This window comes from Mustela nivalis (genome assembly GCF_964662115.1).
Source record: "Mustela nivalis genome assembly, chromosome: 8".
NCBI lineage: Eukaryota > Metazoa > Chordata > Mammalia > Carnivora > Mustelidae > Mustela > Mustela nivalis.
Window position 1 is genome coordinate 51661387 of NC_139027.1, and position 24066 is coordinate 51685452.

At 48.2% G+C, this 24066-nt stretch overlaps 1 protein-coding gene across 24 annotated transcripts in view; it reads right to left on the minus strand.

Moving 5' to 3' along the window:
* DYSF (dysferlin) overlaps positions 1 to 24066 on the minus strand; it is a 203813-nt gene that overhangs the window by 121837 nt on the left and 57910 nt on the right. For 14 of the 24 annotated variants that reach the window (XR_014315085.1, XM_082744003.1, XM_082743990.1 and 11 more), the window contains 6 exons: positions 20681 to 20807; positions 19083 to 19186; positions 11871 to 11939; positions 11697 to 11740; positions 8132 to 8214; positions 419 to 460 (listed from right to left, as the gene is read on the minus strand). Coding sequence is in view for 23 of the 24 variants with exons in the window: in XM_082744003.1 (XP_082600129.1) it covers positions 419 to 460; positions 8132 to 8214; positions 11697 to 11740; positions 11871 to 11939; positions 19083 to 19186; positions 20681 to 20807 (469 nt within the window). In the remaining variant the exon portion in view is untranslated. The remainder of the gene's footprint in view (positions 1 to 418; positions 461 to 8131; positions 8215 to 11696; positions 11741 to 11870; positions 11940 to 19082; positions 19187 to 20680; positions 20808 to 24066) is intronic. The other 10 variants (XM_082744000.1, XM_082743996.1, XM_082743995.1 and 7 more) reach the window with 1 other exon arrangement.

The window sequence follows — 24066 nt, forward strand, 5'->3', positions numbered from 1 at the left end:
ATAATTATGTGTACTAATCATCTCCATTATGATTTACCTTGTGAACTTCAAGAGTTTTCCACTCACCCTGACCTCCTCCTGGTCCCCAAGATGTCTTACCCAGGCCCCTGCCCCATCGCTCCCTACCTGAGAGAGTGGACCCATCTGAGCCTGAGCTGGAGCCCAGCAGGTTCAGGAAAGGGCTGGGAAGCAGGGGAGTGAGGACAGGGAGGGGAATTGTCTTTAAAGCATTCCAAGCAATTTTCATATTCAACCTCCTTTGAGAGGTAAAAGCCAAAGGTAAGCTCACAGACCAGTGGTGGTAGATCTCCGCCCTACCTCAGGCAAATCAGAAACTTCCCAGCAAGCAGCACCCTCTCCCCTCCAGCTAAAACCCCAATGCCCAACCCCTTGCCATCCCCAAGGGGGAAGCACATACGGTCCATGGTTGGAGAAGGCTTGACCACACCTGCAGGCTCCTCTGAAGCGTAAAGAAATGGAAAAGGGGTTAGGATGGACATGACTGAGAAGAGGACTGGTTACGTGAACAGGCGGGTGGATGGAGAGCTGGCAGACAGACAGATGGAAAGACAGACAGCTCCCATGTGGGAAACAAATGTGGCCCGAGGCCCCAGATGTGAATTTATCACAAAGTCATCGCAATGCCACCTCCCACAACCCCTCCATCCCCCCCCACCTCACCCCCAGCCAGACACAGCCCTTAACGCCAGGGTGAGCCCTGAGGTCCCACCGTCTGTCTGCCTCTGTATGTCCCTGCTCTGCTTGCCAATTGAAAATGGGACCTGAAACTTGACTCACTACATTCAAGTAATAACACTAAAAAGAAACTGCTTTTTTTCTATATTATAGCCAATAAGTGAGGGAAACAAAGTACAGACACAAAGAAAGGGTGGGGGAAACATGAACAGTCCCCCAGGCACACCCAGCACTCCACCCAACAAGCAGGTTGACGCTAGCTACCAAGGTCACGGTGCAATGGCATTTCAAGGTACAACATCTCCATCTAGTGGCCATGTTCAGGATTGCCACTGAGGGCACCATGTTGCATTTTCACAACAGCAGGCACTGGAATCAGGCTTCAGGCACCTGCCACTCCAAGGGAAGCACAGTGCCAGACACTGCCCATTAGCTGAAGGTTCTACACACTTGGATGTGGCCCTGAATGCTGGTAAGGGGTGTGTAGAAATGAGGAAGCAAGGAAGGAGAAGCAAGAAATGAGAGAAGCAAGGAAGGAGATCCTCTAGCAAACTTCTGGGCTCTGGAAATCTGTCTCTCACTTCAAAGCAGATCTAAGACACCCCGCAGGGGGTGGGCACCCTTCAGTCTCCTGATTTCAGTGGTCTCTGATCTCAGCCTCTTCCTGCATTCTGACCCTCCCTGTTTCCTCCTCCAACTAGCTGAGTGTAACCAGGTCTGGGGCCATGACCCAGCCTGTGGATACAGCTGGTGAAATCTTTGATTATTTTCATTCACTGGTCATCTTTACCTATTTGTCTCCTCCCCAGAAATTACCTATGACTATTTTCCCATAGCCCCACAACTATAGCTAAGAGTCAAGAGTTTAGCAAAATGCCGTGAAGGAAGACTGAGTAGAGACACAGAGAAAAAGAGCAGAGGCGGGAGAGAAGGGAAACATGGAAGTCCAGATACAAGGTCAGGGCTGACCCACTGGTGCAGAAGACATCAGAAGGACAAGGCCTGGCTACAGGGGACCCAGGCCCTACGACCCAGCCCCACAGCTCTTTGCAGCCAGGCCTCCAAAAGGAATGCCGGCTAGCAGAAATCAGACTTTCAGAAGCCATAATTCATGGTCATTTTCATATCCACAGGAATAGGTTTTCATCAGTGAGGGAGCCCCTGGTCATAGGGGAGCTTTTGCCCATAGGGAGAGGACCAGCACGGGCACAGCTGCAACGCCGCGGAGAGCAGCAGCCGGGGCCCACCGGAAGGAAACAGATTCCATTTTAAGCTCCTTCCCAATGATTACAAACAGACCTGGCCAGTTATCTCAGGCTAATGAGGCCAAGGTCACAGCTCTGACCGCCACGTGCTTCTTGCAAAAGAAAACTCGGCTTCACATCCACATACTAACTCTGAATTCTGGCGGTTAACTGGTGGGCCAGCCTAGACACATGTCCCCCTAACCCTGCCAGCCATCTGACCAAAACATACCTTTGGGGTCCAGGACAACCAAGAGGGGGCTGCCAATGGGCCTATTTCCCAGGGGCACCTTTCATGAATCCCTTCATTCCTTCACTCACTCATTCGCTCATTCAACAAACCTAATCAGGCCCAGTGTTAGGCACAAAGTAAGACATGCTTCTGCTGACAACTTTGACCAATGATTCCTAATTTGGGGGCAGGGCCACAGGACTCCAGGGTCCTGAGGATCATCCCAGGCTCTCTCCTCTTGTCTGCAGACAGCTCATAAAGTCAAGGGCAAAGCGGCTGGTGAAGCAACCTCACACAAAGCCACCATTCAGTCCTCATCACCCTCCGCCAAAACCCAAGTGTCCTGCTGGGTTTTCTCCAAGCCCAGAGAACCAGGGCTGTTGAAGTCCCAGAACACAGAGGACTAGTCTTGGTTTTGCGGCCTGAGCCGTCAAGCCCAATTCTCTCACCCAGGGGGAGCCAGAGAAGACCAGGAGCAGGCCGCCTGGCCTTGTGGGCCACATGTCACAGCCCTGCAGCATCCATGGACACCCACATCTTCTCCTGGAGAAGCTCAGGCCACTTCCTGCTGCCAGCCCTGCCAGCTCTCTCTCCCAGCACATCTCTTAGGCCCACAGCCTGGCGGCCTGACACCAGTGGCAGCCAGACTGGAGGAGAGGCCGAGAACAGCTGGGAAATCATCATCTGGGCTCCAAAGACCAAACAAAAACCAAAAACACCTAAAACAAAAAACTTTAGTTTTCTTAGAAAAAACTGTAGGCTACATACAAGTACCATCTTTGCAGTATGATTTCCATATGCATAAAGTTCAAATCTGTGTCGTTTCATGGGTCTCATGTGCCTGTTACATTTTGAAAGAACCGCAGCCTCTAAGGAAATCACTCCTTTTTCGAAAACAAAATTTACTAACGGCTTGGGAGCACAGGGTCCAAGGAATACTTAAGTGTGCCCAGGCAAACTTGTGGGCAGACGTGCTTAAGAGGCTACTGTTCGGTCCTGTCCTCACTGGAAAGAAAAACAAAACATGAAAACAAAAACTCCTGGTCGGGCCAAATATTCTGGTGAACCAGGAGGTGGAGGGATAAAGAGAAACAACTGGTTTTTACTTTTTGGTTGAGCTGGGGCTTTGGGGGTGTGAGAAAACAGTGTTGTGCATTGACCGGTGGGCTGGATCCCTCTCGTGTGAAGAAAAAAGACGAACGGTTGAAAGGAAAGTCGTGGTGACACGCCCTGAGGTGCCCTCGGGACACATGGGAGAAGCTAGGCAGGGAGCAAGGCAAACGCTAACCTGTGTCTCAGAAAGAGACGCACCTCTGAAGGAAGGGACGCCAGAAGCATCCCTTTACATCGTGAAACATGGCTCCATTTTGAGCCGTAAATTACACTCTTGTATTGTTTCAGAGATCAAGATATTTAATAACACATTTAACCCTGATTAGCCGTAGTTGCAGGAAGATTCTCCTTTATTCTGAAAACAATCCATGGGAGAGGAGGAACCCACCTTCGAAGGCCTCCCTCGTTGCCCATGACCTGAGCGCCATCTAGTGGCCAAATAAACATCTTCCTCACATTCCCATTAAAACCTTCACAGTGACCCTGAAAAAGATCCAGGCCAACATCACCATCAGAAATGAAGACTGATGGGGAGACAGGGATCTAAATTCTCCCTCCAGCAGCTGGTGGCAGGCACAGCCGTAGCCTCTTGAAACAGTAGCCATCGGACAACAGTCAGAAGGTCATTTTGTGCTTCTACCAGAGCAGTCTGGCCTTGGATTCTAAGGGTGGGGGACAGCACCAATGGGAAAACTGGAGAAGATTCCTTCCATACCAGGAGTTTTGATCTGCAAGGGGTCCAGAATGCCCCATCTCCCGTCCCATCCTCATGACGCACTGCCCTCCACGTCAAATTTTCCTATCTGTCCATCCAAAATAGCCATTCTCACAAATGATCGGAACAGCGCCAGAGACGGGAAACTGCATCCTTCCTGGGATGATTGTTCCCATTTGGGAGAGGGAGGGGCAGGGGTAGGAGGGACCTTCCCAGCAGGGCCCTGTGGAAGGCAATTTTTGTGTATTTCGCCAATTAAAAGTATCGACAATGAAGTTAGAATGGCAGAGAGCAGCTAGATATTAAACCTGTATAAGGACACCTGGGATTCCACTGTCCGATTCTGTATTTTCAGGTGTGTTTGAATTTTCTATAATTAAAAGTGGGGGGGGGTAATATTTCAGAGAACCTAGAAGAAGGGATTGCTCAATTTCAGGAGCACTAGGTGGAATCTTCCAGAAACTGGGCACATTCACCTATGCTCCAGGTATAGATTTGTCACGATGGATGGACAGAGAACACTGCACCCATCTGTAGAAAGACACCAACACTGACCAGAGCTTGCTAGAGAGTGAATAAAGGAGAAAGGAAGAGTCACAGAGTACCCATCCAGATGGGGAAACAGCATCTGTAAGGTTCCAGAGAACATTTACCCGAAAGTCTCAGGAAATGATGTGAAATTCTCAACAGAGTGCAAGAAGAAGTCGCTTTTATGGAACAAAGCAAAACTTCTGGGAGAGAACAGACCAAAAAGAAAATGGAAATATCAAAGGAATGACAGAGGGAAAAGAAGGCGGGACAAGAAACTAAAAATGTAATGGCCAATTTTAAACCACATGGAAAGCAGTCAGGAGAACTGGTACAGGGAAAAATAAAATCAGATTAGTGATGCAGAAAGCCAATAATAATGATACTACACAGCAAACATTACTTTAGGGTTTCATGTATACCAGACACTCTTAAGAATGTTACATTTATAATCTCACTGGATCTTTACAACAACCTTATGAGACCAGGACTAGTGAAAGAGGAGTGACTCACTCACTCAGCTACGAAGAAACAGAATTGGGACCCAAGCTGCCTGCTTCCAGAGATCCTGCTCTGGTCCCTACCCCACCCTGCCTTCAGCTGTTCATGTTCTCATGTTAGAATAAATTATTCTAACTCAACTCAAAGAATTCAGCATGTCTCAGACAAGATTCAATGAAAAGAGTCCTGCCCCTGGACACATCAAAGTAATTTAACCATAAGAAAAAAGATGCATTTCTACAAGCAGCATCTAGTTAGATAAAAGTATACCACCAAAAAAAAAAAAAAAAAATCTGCTCTTCGAAAGTGCACTTACAGAAATTCAAAAGAATAAATATTTAAATGTAAAAATAAATAAATAGAAAGAGAGTTCAATATAACCTTGGGGTTTGCTGAAGGCCAAAAGCGTGATCTATGAGGCAGAAACCAAATAAGCAGAAGATGCTAATTAGGGGGCGCCTGGGTGGCTCAGTGGGTTAAAGCCTCTGCCTTCGGCTCAGTTCATGATCCCAGGGTCCTGGGATCAAGCCCCACATCGTGCGGAGCAGCCCGCGGGGAGCCTGCTTCCTCCTCTCTCTCTCTGCCTGCCTCTCTGCCTACTTGTGATCTCTCTCTGTCAAATAAATAAATAAAATCTTTAAAAAAAAAAAAAGATGTTAATTAGAAAATCTTTAAAAAAAACAACAAAATAAGTTGAAGAGAGTTAAAGATGAGAGTAAAAAGATAAGAGAATATAAAATTAGAAAAGAAAAAATCAAAAACTGAAGAAAAAATATTAGAACTGATAAATAAAAACAAATTCTTTGGAAAGTCCAACAAAGAGTGTGTGTGTGTGTGTCTGTGTCTGTGTCTGTGTACATGTGCGTGCGCATGCACACACATTCATGTGATGGGGCTGGGAGGGGGGAGGCTTGTAACAAGGCTAATCAAGAAAAAAAGAAAACTCAAATACATATCATTAAAAATAAGAAAGGGGACAATACGGGGCGCCTGGGTGGCTCAGTGGGTTAAAGCCTCTGCCTTCAGCTCAGGTCATGATCCCAGGATCCTTGGATCGAGTCCCACATTGGGCTCTCAGCTCAGCAGGGAGCCTGCTTCCTCCTCTCTCTCTGCCTGACTCTGCCTACTTGTGATCTCTGTCAAATAAATAAATAAAATCTTTAAAAAAAAATAAAAATAAATAAAAATAAATTTAAAAAAATGAAAGGGGACAATACCACAGGTAGAAAGAACTGTTTAAATTATAAAAGAGGGCTCTCTACAACAACTATGCAAATAAATTAGAGGACCTCAGCATAGTGAATACACTTCTAGGAAGATATAAATTATCAAAATTGACTATCATAAAAGTAACAAACTAAAAATAACAGTGATCACAGGAGAAATTGAAAAGTTTTTAAAGAGCTAGTGCTATACCAACTCAAAAAGGGCACCCAGCCCATCTGGTTTTATGGGTGAATTCTTTCAAACCCTCAAAAGACTATATTTTTATGTTATATAAACTGCTCCAGATGTTAGAAAAGACTTTAAGTCTTTCCAATTAATTTCACAGAGCCAGCATTACCCAGATACCAAAACCCAAGAAATAGCAAGCAGACATACCAATTAAAGGTAATAGAAAATCAAGAAACAGGCCCAAGAACACATTTAGGAATTTAGCAGGGGATAAAGGTGGCATTTCAAAATATAGGCAAAAGATTATTCAATATACACTGTTGGTATTACCAAAGAACAATTGTGGAAAAAAATAATGTTAGATCCTTGCCTTATTGGCTAAGGAAAAGGTTAACAGATTTGGCTATATAAAAATTGTAAATTTCCATGCATCTAATCCTACTAAATGGTAAAATAAAACAGACAAGAATTATTTACTACTTATACGACAGGCAGATAGTTAATATCCACACATATACAGAACCCTTACAAAATAATGAGGAAAAGACAAACATACCATCAGAAATATGGACAAGACAACGAACAGGCAATTTATAATAGAATAAATATAAAGTATATAAATATATATAATATGTAAATATAAATTAATTATTAAATTATGTTTAAATTTTTATTCATCAACTTTATTGGCTACTGATGAAATGAAAATTAAGGCAACAATAAAATTTACCCACCAAATTTACAAAGTTCTTTTTTAATATTATTTTACCCTGTGTTGGTGAAGATACAGCAAAAGAAGCCCATGTGAGTGACCAAAGTGGACATTAGTCCAGTCTTTTCGAAGGGCAATTTTGATATTTACAAATCACTTTAAAATGTACAAATCCTTTCATACAGCAATTCCACTTCTAGGTAATCATTCAAAAAAATCACAACTTGCATAAAGATTCAGCTACAAAAATATTCAATAAAATTTAGTTCTTTTTAATGTAGAAAAATTAGAAAGCACCTGAGTATTCATCATTAACTAGTGAATGTGGACTATGGTATACCCACACAACAGAACATGTGTATTCATTTAAAATGATATTGTAAAAGAATATTTAATAACATGAGTAAAACATCTCTGTTGTATTGCCAAGTGACAAAAAGCAATTTTCAAAACAGTTGTTTCCAAATACGCTTTATTGCACATACATGTGTATGTGTACATATATATACATACACATGAAAAAAACCCAGAATATTAATAATTAGCTCTTGTCTGGGGGGTAAGCAGATGAGGAATTCTATGGGTAAGTTTCATACTCTTCTTCGTTATCTTCAAAATTTTACTAAATGATCATGGCCTACTTTTTAACTGGCCAATAAAAGCTATTTCAATATAGAAGCTGCTGGAGCACAATTGGCCATCCTAGAACCTGGCACAGGGCACGGCTCCAGCCACCGAAGTTATCTTCGGGACTGAATGATCCTCTCTGCACCAGTCAGCAGGGTATCCCACCAGCCAAGGTGTAGACAATCCCAAATAGCTGTAAGCCCGTTCAAACTGGCCACAGCCCTTCTTCATGGAAAATGGGCTGTGAAGGCCTTATAATTAATATTCCCTTTTCTGCACTCTCAAAACTAGAGCTACTAGGCAGGTAGGGGTGAGTCAGGGGAGAGCGTAGGGGACCAGAGGACAGAACAAAGTGGGGGGGCACTTACCTTCTATTTCTCCTCCAGGGGCAGAGATTTTCGACATACTCAGGTAGGTGGTAGCCACGATGTCATTGTGGGTGAGGCGGTCCCTAGAATAAGGGGGCAGAAGGGGCCTGAACACAGGGGGGCGACTGCAGGCCACAGCCCACTCTGGGAATAGAGGGCCCTGGTTATCCGTCTTTAGGGGTGTCTGTCTTCACACTGGGTATGTTACTGAGGCCTAGTAATCCTAGGGAAGAAGAGACTGGAAAGAAAGCACTGCCCAAGACTCCTCTGGAGGGAACTAGTCCATCTGGCCGACCACAGCATCCCAGCAGCCAACCAACACTGGGCTGCCAGCCTGAATGTCTGGGGAGACATCTGCAGGTTGAAAGGAAAGAGGCCAGAGGCAGGAGCCAGGGCGAGGGAGCAGGAGGCTGCTCAGAGAGCCAGACCCCCAGACCCACAGAGAGCCAAGTTCCAGAACCTCAAGAAATACCCAGACCAGGAGAAAACCAGGCAACAGGGAAGAAACTATCTCCAAGGCCACGGTCTTAAATGAGCTTACATTAGCTACTCCACAATTACACCTTATATCTGACTTTGTGTGGACGAAACAATTTTAACCTCTTTTATCTCAAAGGACTCTCTCAGGATCCTGGAGGAATGGCTATTTTTATTCCCCTTTCCATTCCTCAGATGAGCAAGTTGAGGCTCAGAAATGGAAGGTCCTAGCCCACAGTCAGCCTGGAGGAGGGGCAGAGCCAGAACTGAAACCCTGAAGTCCTGACTCCTGGTCCAGTTCTCCTGCTATGGCCCATGCTGCTCCAGTCTATAACAGGGGCACCTGTCCCTATCCGGCTTCCCAGGAGGAAGACTTCTCCCCTCCCCAACCAGCATAGCAGACTGTGCGTAGGAGTTTGAACAGACCGGCTATCATTGATAAGCCCATTAGCCAACAATATCCATGCAGCCTCTTCCTCCATGTTCCACACCTGCCCCCTTGACAATAATATATAGAATAGCTGGCATTTATTGAGCACCTACGGAAAGCCCAGTGGTGTGTTAATATCGTCACATGAATTAGCTCCAACCCTCCCTTGGCCTATGAGGCAGGCCCTACCATTAGCCCCAGTTTCGAACGATGAGACAGAGGTTGCCAAGATGGCAAAACCAGGGTTTAAAAGCCAGATATGCCTGACACGGGAACCAGAGCTTTGATTGCAGCGGCCCGCTGCTTCCTGTTGGGCTAGAGCAAGAGTTCCCAATCCAGTGATTTCAACCCCGAGGGACGTCTGGCAATGTCTGGAGACAGTTTTAGAGCTGGGCATTGGGGGGAGGGCAGTAGAGAGAAGCCACCATTGCTACTAAACATCCTACAATGCACAGGACAGTCTCCCCCAGCAAAGAATTTTCTGGCCCAAAATGTCATAGTGCTAAGTTGAGAAACACCAGACTGGGCCAGACCCATCTCCTTCCTTGAAATTTCCCTGGGTCCGTCTTCCCCCTGTGAGTACCTTGGTCACAGGCCTGCTTCCGGCGACAACACACCCAAGCCCTGTTGTGAAAGACACACTTGGGCAAGATGTCTTTATTTTCCTCTTAAATCTGATACCGATTAGATGCCTGATCTCTGCTGCTCCCTCCCTTCCTCTCTGAACTTCCCAGGGCGGTGATTAAGTCGATTTTAAAGTGTCCGGGCAGGGACTAACGAGAAGAGTGCATGCATTGTCATCAGAGATCTTCAACCATTTTCCCGATGAATGATGTTAATAAGCTCTGGAAAGTAAAAATTTCCTTAAACACTCACAGTGAGCTCATCAACGCCCGCTAAGTGGCAGCTGACGGCATCGGGAAACTGCCTTCACAACCTACCCCTGGGAAAGAGCGGCAGGAAGAGGAATCTCACCTCTCCTCTTACCTGAACCTGGTGAGAAAGGCAAGAAAATGGGAGGAGAGAGATTCTGTTTTCATGGGGGGTGGGAGTAGCTTTTTGAGTTTCTGTTCTTTAACCAAAAAAGCAACTATTAAAGAACTGAAGGGAAGATTAAGTTACAGGGAAAAGGCCATGTGGACCACATCGTTATTTCCAGGATTCAGGTAATAACAAAAGTTTATCTGCGTTTTCGGGGGGCGGGGGGCCGGGGAAGAGAGGAGCACTTTTCTGGGTAGGAACTTGCAGCAGCAGAACGCTTTTTTGGCCAAGAGCTGGGCTTTGGGGCTTGGGGGTTGCTTTTGGAAAATACAGCAAGTCTGAAAATAGACTCACAATAAAAATGCCACTTCAACCCAAACCAGAGATGCAACCACCAGATTCCGTAATGTGTTTGGATCGTACAGTGTGCTGATGCCTCTGACACAGCTCACACGACCCCGGGCAAGGCCCGGCCGCCACACATACACGATACCGCACCCACATGCACGAGCGCATGCGCACCCAGGAGTCCACGTGCGCAGACCCACAGACACGCCGACAGCCAATCAGCCCCCATCACGCGGCGCACTCAGGTGCGCGCATGCGCCGTGAGCAGAGAGGCCGAGGTGGGTCCAGGGATGGAGAACTCAGCTCTCCCCCCACCCCCACCCCCACCCCCGACCGCTGGCCGGTGGAACATACCTGCGGTCAGGGCCCTAGAGGCCTCTCTCCCTCCCGGCCCTCCTGGCTGCTGCTTTCCTCTCTAATTCCCACAAGCTGTTTTCTCTCGGCCTGGGGAACTGGCACACACTTTAATGGCTCTGTGGCCTGGGGGTTTTCCCTGGTCTCTCATTACCCTCCTGGCTGGGGGTGCCATGGCCGGAGACCAAAGGAGAACACGCTGGGAACCGCACGGCTAAGACTTTTTGGGGGCAGAGAAAGGACAACTCTCGTTTTGGAAAGCCTGATGTATGGAAAGCCCTAGAGCTCATGCGTCGGAGCCCTAACAGCCCTCCAGGTGTGAGAGAGATCACACACCTTAACGCAGCACGGGCTTTGGGAACAGAAGGCTTGGGTTCGATCCGGCCTCAGCTGCTTCTAGTTGTCCCCTCACATAGATCACTCACTTATCTATAAAGTAGCCAGGAGTCAAGCTGTCATGCATGTGAAACACTTGCGGGGCTCCGGGCCTGGCACGCAGTAGTTGCTCAGCAAGTGTTACAGCACTTTTCTAAGATGTCCATGTGGCTCTTGTCCTCACCTGTCCAGAGGCCCCAAACCATTCCATGCTAGCAACCCATGGGAGGTGCGGTGGTGGTCACAGCCCATCCTCCCAAAAGCTCTGCTCTTTCCAGCTTCCTTGCCTTTGCTTATGATCCTCTCCTCACTGGAGTGCCCTCACCCTGGACTTATCAAAACCCCACCTTCTCCAGGGAGCCTTCCTGGCACCCCCTGCCCTAAGGTATCTCAGGTACTTGCTGGCTGCCCTGCTGTGCCTTGGAGCCTAGCTGTTGAGTAAGCTTCCCAAGAACAGCCTACACCGTCTCCTTCTCTGGCCTCCCAGAAGAGGAAACTCCCTCACCTGAAACAGATTCTCCCACTTCATGCTCTGAACGGAGGGGAACTGATGGACCCAGTGACCCCTGAAGATAACCGACTCCAAGACTCAGCACTCACCAATCCATGACACGAATTCTCATTTTTTCACACATGGAGGGAAACTGAAGAGAAAAGAGAGAGGTGTTGGGGTGGAGTCCTTGCAAAGGAGGGGAAGTCCAGGATAAGGGCAGGATACTGGGGAGGCCGGGAGCCCAGGGGATCCCAGAATGGCCCCGAGGGGGCAAGGCTCACCATGGCAGGCAGCGTGATGCTCTGGTTCCACTGAGGGTTGGCTGTCTTCTCCAGGATCTTGCTGCACAGCTGGAAGACACAGAGGACGGGTGGGTGAAGCTCTGCGGGGCCTATGGACTCCCTCGGGGACCACCTCATCAGCCAGGGGCTGTTCTCTGTCATGTTGACCACCCTTCAAGCTGGGCAGAAGAGCGTGGGGGCCTTGAAGGCTCAGACACAGGGGATTGCAGAGAAAAAGTTCAATGGTAAATCAGACCCAGAGCTAGAGGGCATGGGATGTGGTAGCAAGGGAGTGTGGGGGGCATGGAGAGGGATTGCCTGAATTCCAAAGCACTTCTACCCTTATCTCCTACCTCTGGCTGGAGATACCAGCCAGAGGTAGGAGGTGGAGGTACCTCCCCCACCTCCCATAAGGCCATGACACTATTGTGTGGGCCCTGAATCCAGACTGGCTTTCCCAGGGGTCCTACAGCCTGAGGCACTAACCTCTACCAGTCAGCCCAGACCACCTGCCCCTTTGGAAGAATGTGAGCCCTAGAAGATTAAAGATGGGGAGGAGAAGGGGAGAGGGTAGCCGGAGGGCCAAGGTTTGGGGGCCAGCCACCAGCATCTGAGAATAAGAGAATTCAGCAAACATACAAATCCCATCAGCCACAGTCTGCCTTAGATTAGCCCTGCTCTTAAGACTGGACTTTCCACAATCAAGAAACCCAGCAGAGGTGGAAACTAGATCCAAACCAGTGGCTTCTGTCCCCACCTGTGCTTGGAATCCCGGGGGCGGGGGGGGGGGGGGGGGGAATGCAGCAGGGAGGGGCATACCCCTTAGCCAGCTCCAGGGCATCCCGCACTCCCCACAGGGACAGCAGGTAAAGACTCTATTTCAGATACACAGATGATGGGTTCGCTGTCCTGCAGCCTTTTTCAGAGCATTTGCTATGGGCCCTGCACTGTGCTCAGCGGTTCTGTGCATTATCTCATTTAATGAGCATCTGATCAGGGGCTCCAGTTCCTCCATGAAAGGAGGGTGCAGCCTCCATGGGGGGCCAGGACTTTGTCTCCATTCAGTCCACCCAGTGCCAGCCCCTGTCCCCATCCTCCCCACCTCCCTGCGAAAAGAGCCCCGGCAAAGCCTGGGAGCAAGGGTGCATGCCAAAATTTGCTCCTCATGCCAGCAAAGAAAGGAGTAAGGACAGAAGAGAGGGACAATGGGCAGAAAGTGAATGAAAATTCAAAGGCTTGAAGGCACATAAAAAGACGCTCAACCGCCCTCATAAGAAAAGAAACACAAATAAAACCAAAAAACCGTTTCTCACCCATCACATTTATAAAATTCTCTAAAATCTGACAGCCCTCTACTGGCAAGGCTAGGGGGAAAGTACACGCTCATATTTTGCTGGTGGGAGAAAATAAAAGAGCTCGACGCTCCAGACAGCAACTGACCACTATCTCTCCAAACTGCAAAGGCAAAAACCCATTGACTTACCAAGTCCACCTCTAGAAATTTATCCTGCAGTACCACTTGCCTCTGTGCAGAATGACCTGTGACGAGGTTATTCACAGCCGTGTGGCTTGAACTATCAAGGATATGGAACAACCCATGGGTCCAAGAGAGGCCAGATTAAACGAATGGTGGTCCCTCCCCACAACGCAGATCTAATCATCACAAGGGAAAACACATTTTTTTCTTCCCTTTTTTTGTATCTACGTGAGATGATGAATGTTAACTAAACTTAAAATCACTTTGCAATCTGTAAGTCAAGTCATCATACTGTATTTTGAAATTTATTTCAAAGGCTGTTCAATAACCTGAGAAAATACGGGCTTCTAAAAACGGTTTACCAAACTGAGGAGATAGAGTTAATTCTTGTTACTGACTGTAGTTACCCATTCTATAAATCACCAAAAACACTGAATTCGTGAATATTAAACCATTGCTCCGGGGGAATTTCAGGGTTAGGTTCCTACCAACCTCTGTCACATTTTTGTTAACTAATCAATATGTAACCTTGTTTCACATGTGTTACCGTTCAAAGATACCTTATTTAATATATACTGTGATTTGTTAACACTAAACACACGGTCAGCCTGTAATTCATGCTTGAAGGAAGCTTATCTAACGTATTTTCTCCTGAGGCACGTCCCAGCCCTTTTGCCCATGAGAACCCCAGACAACTCTTTGGCACACACAAGGGAGCACATTTTAAGCAGCAAAATCACAATAAAAGCACCAGCATGTGAACAACATGATGCCAGGTAGACCAAGAAAAGGGCACTTCTTTACAGGATGACAACTGAAACGAAAAGGCAGACTCACGTTGTTCGTGAGTCTCGGTGGCAACGCACATCAGCCATTCCACACCAGGCGCAAATGATCATGAAGCACCATTCATGTAAGTTTCAGGATTACAAATAAATTTTAATGAGTAGGTAAATTTGCAAATATGGAATCCACACATAATGACAACCAATTTATTCTGAATCTAACTTTTTTTCCACCAGGGGAGAGGAGAGGGCTGGGAATGAAAGCAGTAGAGAGAAAAACATACTACAAAAAATACACACAAATGTTAACAGTGGTTATCTCCACAGTAATGTGGGGTACAGAAATGTGTTATTTTTTTTTTCATTTTCCTTTATTTTCTATGATTATTTACAATTTTTTTAATAATCGATTGGTTTTCTTCTTGCATTCAGAAAAAAAGTTGTTTCAAAGTCTCCCACCCTATCCCCAAGTACCTCTCCTTTCCTTCTCACCAAGAAGAGTGTGTGTGTGTGTGTGTGTGTGTGTGTGTGTGTGTGTGTGTGTGTGTGTAAAATCTGGTATGGTTCACATCTTGGATAATAGTGCCACCAAGTGTCCATGGGAGGAAGTGCAATGAGGGTCACGCTGGGGTGGGTAGGCACACAGAAGACAAAACCCCAGGACTGCAGATTAGGTTGTAATGAGAAAAAGTGACACATGGGCTGGCGGAGGGAGAGGGACAAGCAGAAGGAGACAGACAGTAAGGGTAGCTGGAGGAGAGAGAGGCTGACACAAATATCTGGGGACCACCAGGGAAGTCCAACAGGCTAAAGCTTTCAGAAGGGAGGGGCTCAGCTTCCTCTGTCACAATAAACCCCTTCCTTCCTTCTAGGGGCAAAATAAGGGTGTGTAGCTTCTTTCAGAAGCCCAGTCTCCAGCTTTTTAGAGTCCCTTGCCTTGCTCAGGTTCCCCTAGCTCATCACCTCCTACAGACATTTGCATCTACCTAGAAAAGCCCCCAGGGCCAGCCAAGAACATCTCAGAACAAAAAGACCTTGAGAGATCAAGGTGCCTTCGATGACCCAGGAGCAGCCAGGTGCCCTGGAGCTCTGAGACTTGGCCCCCAGAAAGCCATTAAATTTGAAGGCAGGTCTGGTTTGGTTCTCCCCACCATTAAAGCACCCTACCATTTTGGGGAATGTGAAATAAAAAAATAAAAACAATCTTGAGACATGACTTTCCCTACCTGTCAAATTGGGAAATTAATCCCAGTCTTTAGAGGAAGTGTCCCACAAGCCTGTCCAGCCACATCTTCCCACTTCCTTCTCGCCTTCCTTCCTTGTGTTGCAATCCCTCCTGAGGCTTGATACAGGGCATCAGACCCTGATCCCAGGTCCAAACTAACACTGCACTTAGGTGAAGACCTGCGCTTGGGCGAGGACCCACAGTGAGCATTTATACCTCAGTGTGAAAGAGTTTAAGATCTGAGTTACCCCTCCCACATACATTTTCACTGAGACCCTGAGTTAGGCTCGGGAGAGGGGAACCAGCTCAGAGAGACCCCCAATGGCCAACTTCAGGACAGATCATACATCCAACACAGGAATGATTGATTTTAACCCACTGAATTAATAAAAAGTATTGAGTTCCATAATAATACTCAAAGGCACTAAGGGGGAGGAAAGCTCTTCTTTCCAGAAAAACACCAACTTATAAAGAGGGAAGGAATGATAATGAGAAAATTACCACTTTGCAACCCCAAGTAAATGACTTATTCGGGCAAGGAGGTCAATGGCTGCATAGACCATTAGGTAAGACGTTGCTGAGAAAAGGATATAAACCTGGTGCCAAGACATCACCCACAGATGACTTGCAAAGTACAAAAGGGAGCATGTATTTTGACAAGAGAGAGATCTGGAATCACCGTCTTAAGCAAATGATCAGATAGTCATCACCAGTGATGGGACAACCTCATACTGCTTCTTGTCATGATGCAACACGGTGCACCCAACATCGTTACGACACATTCTTGCTGAAATACTGAATCTGAAACAAATATAATCCTGAGAACTGATTTCCAGTTTATAGGAAATGCAGGGGCCAGAGAAAGCACCAGAAACAACACCGGAGGGAAACAATCTGACAAATCCAGAACATGGACAAGTGGCCTGGGCTCTTCAAAAAGTCAAGGGGTGAGAACAATGGTTGGGATAGGTGGGGAAGGTCAGGAGGGGTAGTTACAGAAGAGACTGTAGAGGCCTAAGGACCAAATGCAGAGCATGAATTCTAGCTGGGTCTTAGAACAGCACAAAATGAAGCCAGCTCCAAAGGACATTTTTGGGTTAATCAGAGAAAATTTATATGAGCCAGAATCTGCTAATATTAGGGAATGACTGTTCCATCTCGTAGGTGTGATCATGTTACTGTAGTTACAAAGAATTTTCTTCTTCTCAGGATCCCTGCTGAAGCCTTTAGGAATAAAGTCTGCAACTAGGTTTCAAATGATTCAGCCAGGAAAGAAAAAAAAAAAAGTATCTATATATAGAAAGTAAATGCAACAAAATGTTAGCAGTTGCTTCATCTAAGTGTAGGTCATACAGAGCACAGGGTGTTCATCCAAACACTCTTCTAACTTTTCTTGATGTTTTAAAATATTGAAAATGAAGATTCAGGAGGAAAATGCCTATCACCTATACACAGGAGAAAAACTGGAAAGACAGGCACCAAAAATGAACATTATATGGTAAACTATGGGTCATTTTATTTACTTTTTTCTGTAATTTTCAAAGTGGCCTAGTAAACAGGTATGTCAGTAATAAAAGAAGAAAAGAAACAACAGGTAGGGAGTGAGTCTGGGCATCAGAGAGGACACCCCCCTCCCCCCCCACCTCAAGGGCCCGCCTTCGTTGGTGGGATGGGCTGGCAGATGCGGGCTCCTTTTCAAAATGAATCTAAGAAAAGATTAAGTGAAAGGAAAATTGCAAAGTGCTCTAGGAATAGGAACCCACACCGCCTCCATCACTACATCACTACATCACTCCATCACTACCATCAGCTTTTAGAGTTTAACGCAAATTTTTAAAACTTCTCTCCAGTTGTCCTATAACACCTGCGGGCTGTCTTCCCCCGCCCCACTTCTGCCTGGGGAGCAAATGGGGAACTGGCCTGGGACACCCATCCTCGGCCACCCAGCTCAGATTCTCAGCCAGTCTGCTCTGCCCTGTTCTGATTTTCCCATCAACCTCCAAGACATCTGACTCAACTCTCCCAGCCCTGCTTCTGCGGCAGGTGGATTTCTCCACAAGGTTGGCACAACCTCAGAGGGCCCTGCCCCCCACCCTTGCCAACTCCCTGCGGTCAGACACATCTCAGAGGCAGCCCCCTCGCAGGGGTTCTGGGCGCAGTGTGGGGAGGCAGTCTGCGCCCACCTGATCTGTCATTTTCCCCCACAATTTCTACCACAGTCTCTGCTTTGAGGTCATGGACTAAATAAGAACAGGTTCTTGCCCACAAGTCGGAGAAACAAATGCTAACAGCTACCGGAACGGAATGGAAAACCGGCTAAAAGGGGGCCTAGGGCACGGTGGGGCGCCGAGGACCGAACTAGTGCCAGGGGCCCGTGGGGGTAGGCAAGCTGGACACTGAAAGATGCTGGACTTTGTGGGGAAGGGGACAGGAAGGACACGGGCAAAGGCTAGAGGTGTGACTAATAAGGGAAAGAAGAGACAGGGCAGACAAGAGGACACAAGGCCACTGTGTGAGCTGTGCAGTTTGTTAGCACCCAAGAGTGCGGGGAGGGAGCCCTTGTGGCTGAAACCCCGCCCAACCCAGCTCTCCAAGCCCAGGCTGCAGAGCTGCGCGTTCCCGGCAGGGGGCGCCATTTTCTCACTCGCACAAACACCGTTAAGAACGGACTTAGGCCAGGGAGATGTGGTCAGAAAGTTCAGCTGGGCAGGACCTGATCAGCCGGATTATACGGCTTGAACGTCATTGTAAAGAGTCGTTTTAAGATAATTATTCTGGAGCCTTTTATGGGGAGAACCCAGAGAAGAGAATGAACGCAAGGCTGCTGTGTGGTCTTGGGAACAGAGGACAGTGGGCAGAGGGGAGGGAATGGCCTTGGGACATGTTTGAAATCCAAAAGGGTGGGGGAGGGGGATGTTTGTTGGAAGGATGTCAAAAAAGAGAGAAGAATCAAGGCAGGCCCATGTTCTCTGCCTTTGGTACCTGGGTAGGATGGAGGCTCCTGGGAGTGGGGCAGGTGGGGCAGATGAGTCTTACACAGGGCCCAAGGGGCACCAAGGATGCACAAAGACCTGGGGAGGTCTGGGGCTGAAGAGGGTGTCAGAGTGAAACAGAGCTGTAGGAGTCCTCCGCAGAGGGGCAAAGCTGACGCCTGAAGCCTGGGAGAGCCTATGGGACAGGCAGGAGAGTCTGGGGAGGGCCTGCCTGCCTGGGGGGGGGGGGCTGGAAGGGGGCCCACAGGAGCCCCAGCAGCAGCCCTGCCTCTGGGCACAAAGGCCAGCTGCAAGGAAGAGAGGTGTGAGTCATCCCCAGGTCCCCCACGGAGTGGACTTTCTCTGCTCAACTCCTGCCACAGCTTTTTAAAAATAATCATTATGCTTCTACCACTTTTTTTAAGCTCCCCCATCTTTACACCTTCTCTGGTTTCCATGCCAGTGCTTAATTTTCCCCCAAACACTCTTCTATCTATCCGCTGCCTATCTGTCCTCCCCCTGTCCCTCACCCATGTGTCCATCCCAGATACTGAAGCAGACCAGAGAGCCAGGCCTGGATGAGTGTCTCCCCGTGTGCCCCCCAGTGAGCCCCCCGCCCAGGTGCACCTTCTGATAGGGCCGCACCAAGGGCTGCCTGTGTGCACCTCATGTCCTTTACTCTGCTCAGCACCATCCAGGGGGACCTCCAGCGGTCCCTTCCGGAGAGAATCCTCCTGCTTCCTCACTCCTTACCATTTTCCCCGCAAAGCTGACTTCCATGAAGGGATCCACCAAGTTCTTCTTGTTACTGTCAAAGCCGAAGATCTGCTTCACGTTGTCCATCACGGCGTCATCCACTGGGAAGAACACGCTGGTCAATGCCCGCCGACTATCCAACCTCCAAAACCTCACTTTCCAGCTACCTGTCTCCCAACAGTCTTGGGACTCAGAGAGAGACGCTCTGGCATCTGTGACAGCCTGGGGACTCCCAGAACAGCAGCCCCTGACCCTGCCCAAACAGCTTTGTTCACCAGCCCCTGCTCTCAAGGACTTTCTGAACAGATCCACCAGATGAAGCAACTGCCTTTAGCTCTGGTCATGATCGTGGGGTCCTGGAATCAAGCCCCGAATTGGGCTCCCTGTTCAGCAGGGAGCCTGCTTCCTGCCTCTCACTCTCCCTGCTTGTGCTCCCTCCCTCTCTCTCTGTCAAATGAATAAATGCAATCATTTTTCAAAGAATTTTAATCTATGGTGCTCCAAACCAATATTTTACTGAATTAGTCATATTATGTATAAATGTATATACAGACAGACGGATAAGTGCCTATGTGTATTAACGGTTGGTATAGATATCTATGTGCATATGAAAGAGAGGAGGGACAGTTAGAGATTATACACCAGCTGCTGTCTACATGAATACAAAAGATAACAACAATTAGCAAATATTTATGTCTTATTTACCCACCTAGTTCATTTTATTTATATTTAAACAAGCTTGCAGAGAATTAAATATAAAGCACATTTACCTTGAAAAAAAGCAAACATTTCTATTCCCCCAGTCCCCTGTGGGAGCTCACCAACCTCCCTTCTGCATAGTTTCAAGTAACAAATGAAGAAGGTTATTAAGCATGTATCTTAATGCCCATTTACTTTCTTAAGGGTTTTCCCCATGATCTGGGTACCATTAAGCTTGTACAGAAGGAATGCATTTCTTTTATTGAGTCATTAGTCAAAGGGTTGAGCAAACCCTCAAATAATTAGCTTTATAAAAGATTTATAAACAAGGACCTAAGTTGCAAACACTTTCACTGACTCTGCTATGGACAGAAACATTTGATTAGGCTAATAGATGCCTCAAAACAGGGGCTCACCCTTTAAAAACGACCCGTGTGTGAGCCTTACTCCAAACCCAGTCAGTGTGAAACACCGGAGGAGAGGTCCCACCGTCTTTAAAAGGCCCTTTTAAAGGTCCCCCGGCAGTTCTAGCACGCAGTCTCCAGCAACACCCAAGACTTCGAATATTCAGCGTGATTCCCCCAGAATTTACTGAGCCTATGGGATGGGGCCAGTGCAGGGCCAGTCGCTGGGAGAAACCAGGCATGGGTCACCCTGTCTCTCTTGGGAATGTGGCCACAGTGAGTGTGACCCACTGTCCCAGGATGGAGGGCCTGCAGCGCTGAAACTGGGACCATCCCAGGCAAACTGGGGTGATGGCTCACCAAGAGGACAGATGTTTTTCATTTGTGGAGACACTGAGGCCTTCTACGATCTACTGACTTTTTCCCCAGCCCAGGGGCTCTGCTCCCAATCTCAGTCTTGGGCCTCCAACCCAGGGAAGACGCCAGACTCACTCTGTGGTAAGTCCTCCGCTCTGAAGACCTTCAGGCAGAAGTGGGCTCCTCGAAGGGCCACACCAGTTGGCCTGAGCAGATTGTTTTCGATGTCCTCCTTGTCTTCAGAGGGGTCCTTTCTCTCCAGCTACAATGCAACCAAATGTGATGCCTTTAAAGAGTTCGTGAGTACAATATCTCCCCTTCTTCACCCAACACCCCCTAAATGATGCATTCTGAAGAAAGGTAGCTTTCGCCCTGCTATTAACGTGTGATCTCAGGCAGGATCCTTCCCCCTGAGACTCAACTCCCCGACCTGGACAGTGGAAAGAGTAACACTGACCTTGCAGACTGCTGGACAGATCAACTTCAATAATGTGTGAACACACATGACGGGCATTCAAGAATCTTGGTTTCCTGCCTGCTCCACCCATTCATAAGAGTGCAGAAGTGATGGGTCTAAGCTGGCCTGTCTGTCTTCAGTAACATGTGTTCATTCACTCGACAAGTGTTTAGTGTCAGTGAGTGATGACTGGGTTGTACTGAAGGGGGAGGGATGCAGCAGTGAACAAGGTAGACAGAGGTCCTGCCCCCACAGAGCTCACCATCTCACAGTGAAAGCCCACCTTTAAGCAAGCTCCTGTCCTGCCATTCCACTGGATGGAATACAGACCCAATGGTGGGAACTGCAGCAACCATATTGGACCATGAGATGGAAGCTGCATGATGAAGACAGCAGAGAGAAGACCAGGAGCCTGCATCTCTGGTCGTTGCAGGAGCACTGTGCCAGCTCTGGACTGCCTCTCCAGGCACTTATGAGGGACAGAAACACACTTCAATCTTCCTTAATGCCTATTATTCAGGGTATCTTTGTTACAGCAGCTGAACCTGCAAGGGCCCAGGGGAGATGTGAGGGGGCCGTGACCTCAGACTCTGGTCTTGGAATGGGAGAGAGAAGTATGCTCGGAGGTGATCCTGCCAACAAGACTGACCAACCACGTGCATGTGGACTGACAGATGTGGGACTGAGGGTTGAGGAATGAAAAGCCTCTAACTTGGGAGACTGAGTGGATGATGGTACCATTTCCTAAGATGTCACCTAACACAAGATGGGAGCGGTCATGGGAAGTGAGCAGCAGATGAACACGAGTTTTCCTATGTTAAGTTAGAGGGGCCTAAGGGACATGTTTCTGTGGCTTTATTACTCAGCAACTGAAACTGAGTGTCTAGAGCTCCGAAGATCCAAGCTGGGTCAATATAGGAGCCTCCTGTGGATAGTGAGGGTCGAGGACACAGCAAAGAGGCAAGCAAGGGAACTTTAATGAGCCACTGAATTTGAAGGATCCATAAAACAAACAAACAAACAAACAGCAAGAATCAGGAAAAATCACCCATGCTAAGGGAGAAGAGAATTTGAATTAAGTCACGGGCTCTAGAATCAAAGGCTGTGGAGGAACAGAGAGGATTAATAGCAGAGAAGAGCCCCTGGAGGTTGGCAATGGGGACCTTCCGGGCTTCAGGGAAGGAAGACAGCAGGAATCCTCATGAAGAGGAGGAGGAATGAGCAGCTGGGAGAGGAGGAGAGAAGAGGTACCCCGCGGGCTCCCTGATGAAGTTGGTCATGCCTGGAAGCAAACTGCAAGCAACCTGGAGAAGAGCGGTGGGGAGAAATGAGAGAAGTGGGAGAGGGTGTTTGAAGGTAGGGAAATCCTGAGCCCGGTACAGGTCTAACGGCAGAAGAGAAGACACCAGGAAGAGCAGGGAGAACAAGATGGCGGAGGACTGGAGCACAGGGCAAAGGAGGCAGAAAGCTGGGGAAGTAAGAAAAGACAAATGAAGTCAGGAATGAGGACAGAAGGAGCTGCAGGCGTTTCTATTATTCAGCACTGTGCAGCTCTGCCTCTCTCAGGAGGCAGAGAATGAGGCTTCGGAAAGAAAGCAAAGTCTAGAAATAGCACTGTGGCAAATGGGACAAGGAGTAAACCACACTCAAGTAAGAGAAGATGTTGATAGCACCTATGTTCACCTAGCCAGCACCTCCAGGTGACTTCTGCCACTGAAACTCACCAAGGAGTGGTATAAACAGTGAGGGATGGCGGGGTCCTGAGGTGTGGCAGGAGACCCCTACTTTGGGGCCAGGAAGCATGTGGTGAGAGCTGTGGTGGAGGATGGCGTTCAGGCTGGGGGAGGGGAGAGCATGGCAGGAGAGCACTAATGGATTGTGAAAACCAGCAGAGACTGGGGTGAGGAGGGGCTTCTGTAATGCCAGGGTGGAAGGACTGTCTTTCAGCAGGGGTGACAGAGTGGTGGGAAGAGGGATTTCTGAACTCAGGGTCTCTATGGAAATAAAATCAGATGTCAGTGGCTCATCAGTGAGGATATGTCACACCTCAGGACAATGGCGAAGGTGAGAATCGGGAAGCAGGGACACCCCTGGACCAGCTCTGCCTATGGGGGGTGTAGGTGACAGCCTAGAGAGAGAGAAACAACCAGCAAAGCAGCCTGTAATTAAAGGAGGAGGCCATGCTGAGGTTGGGAAGAGCCGCCGGCCAGAAGGCTGCAGTGGGAACACCGAAGCTGGCTGCTCCTCCCGTTCCAGAACCCATGGAGAGTCGGAGCCGAAAGTAGGGGCTTCTGTCTGAGTTGATTTCAAAAGAAGTAGCTTCATCAGGAAAAAGCAAGGTTCCAATTCATAGGAAGAAGAGGAAGAAATGCTTTAGAGACGGGCGATAGACTCAGAGATGCCATGAGAAGGAACAAGATGGCATGATGTTTGGAAAGACATGCTACCGAAGGTCAGGACAGGACTGCATGGGACAAAAGAGAGGGACAGGTCTCTTTAGGTGGGGCTTGCCCACTGGAGCTCCATCAGTCCCCGCACAGCACAGAACACTGCACTCTCCATCCCCTAACCCCCTCCACTGTGACTTTCTGAGCCCTTGTCATCAGCCAACTCCTATTCCTGACTCTCACAGAACTTGCCCTCTGCCTCCTACCACTCTTCTCCCCTGGAGATCTGATTTCCCCACTCTTGCCTCTCCCTCTCCTCTTGGCCATCCCAGGCTGGGAAGAGAAGGCCACACCTTGCACTGGCACCCTGCCCCCTCACTCCACCATGTCTTTTATCTGAGGACCCCATCACCCCATGTGCCACTCTCTCCCTTGGTTCTCACTGACACCATCCACCAAGCTGAGGACAGGTGCTCACCTTTCCTTCCTGACTTCAGCACCTGCCTCACCACTTGCCTATTTGATTTCCAATTCTCCCATAAGATAATCCGCATCAACGTGGTCAAGTCATTTGCCAACACGGTTCCCTTCCTCCACCAGCAGCTCCTTAGTCTCCCCTTCCCTTCTGCTGCTAGAGGTTGGTCACATCTGGAACCTCCAGCCACTCAGGGCCACTC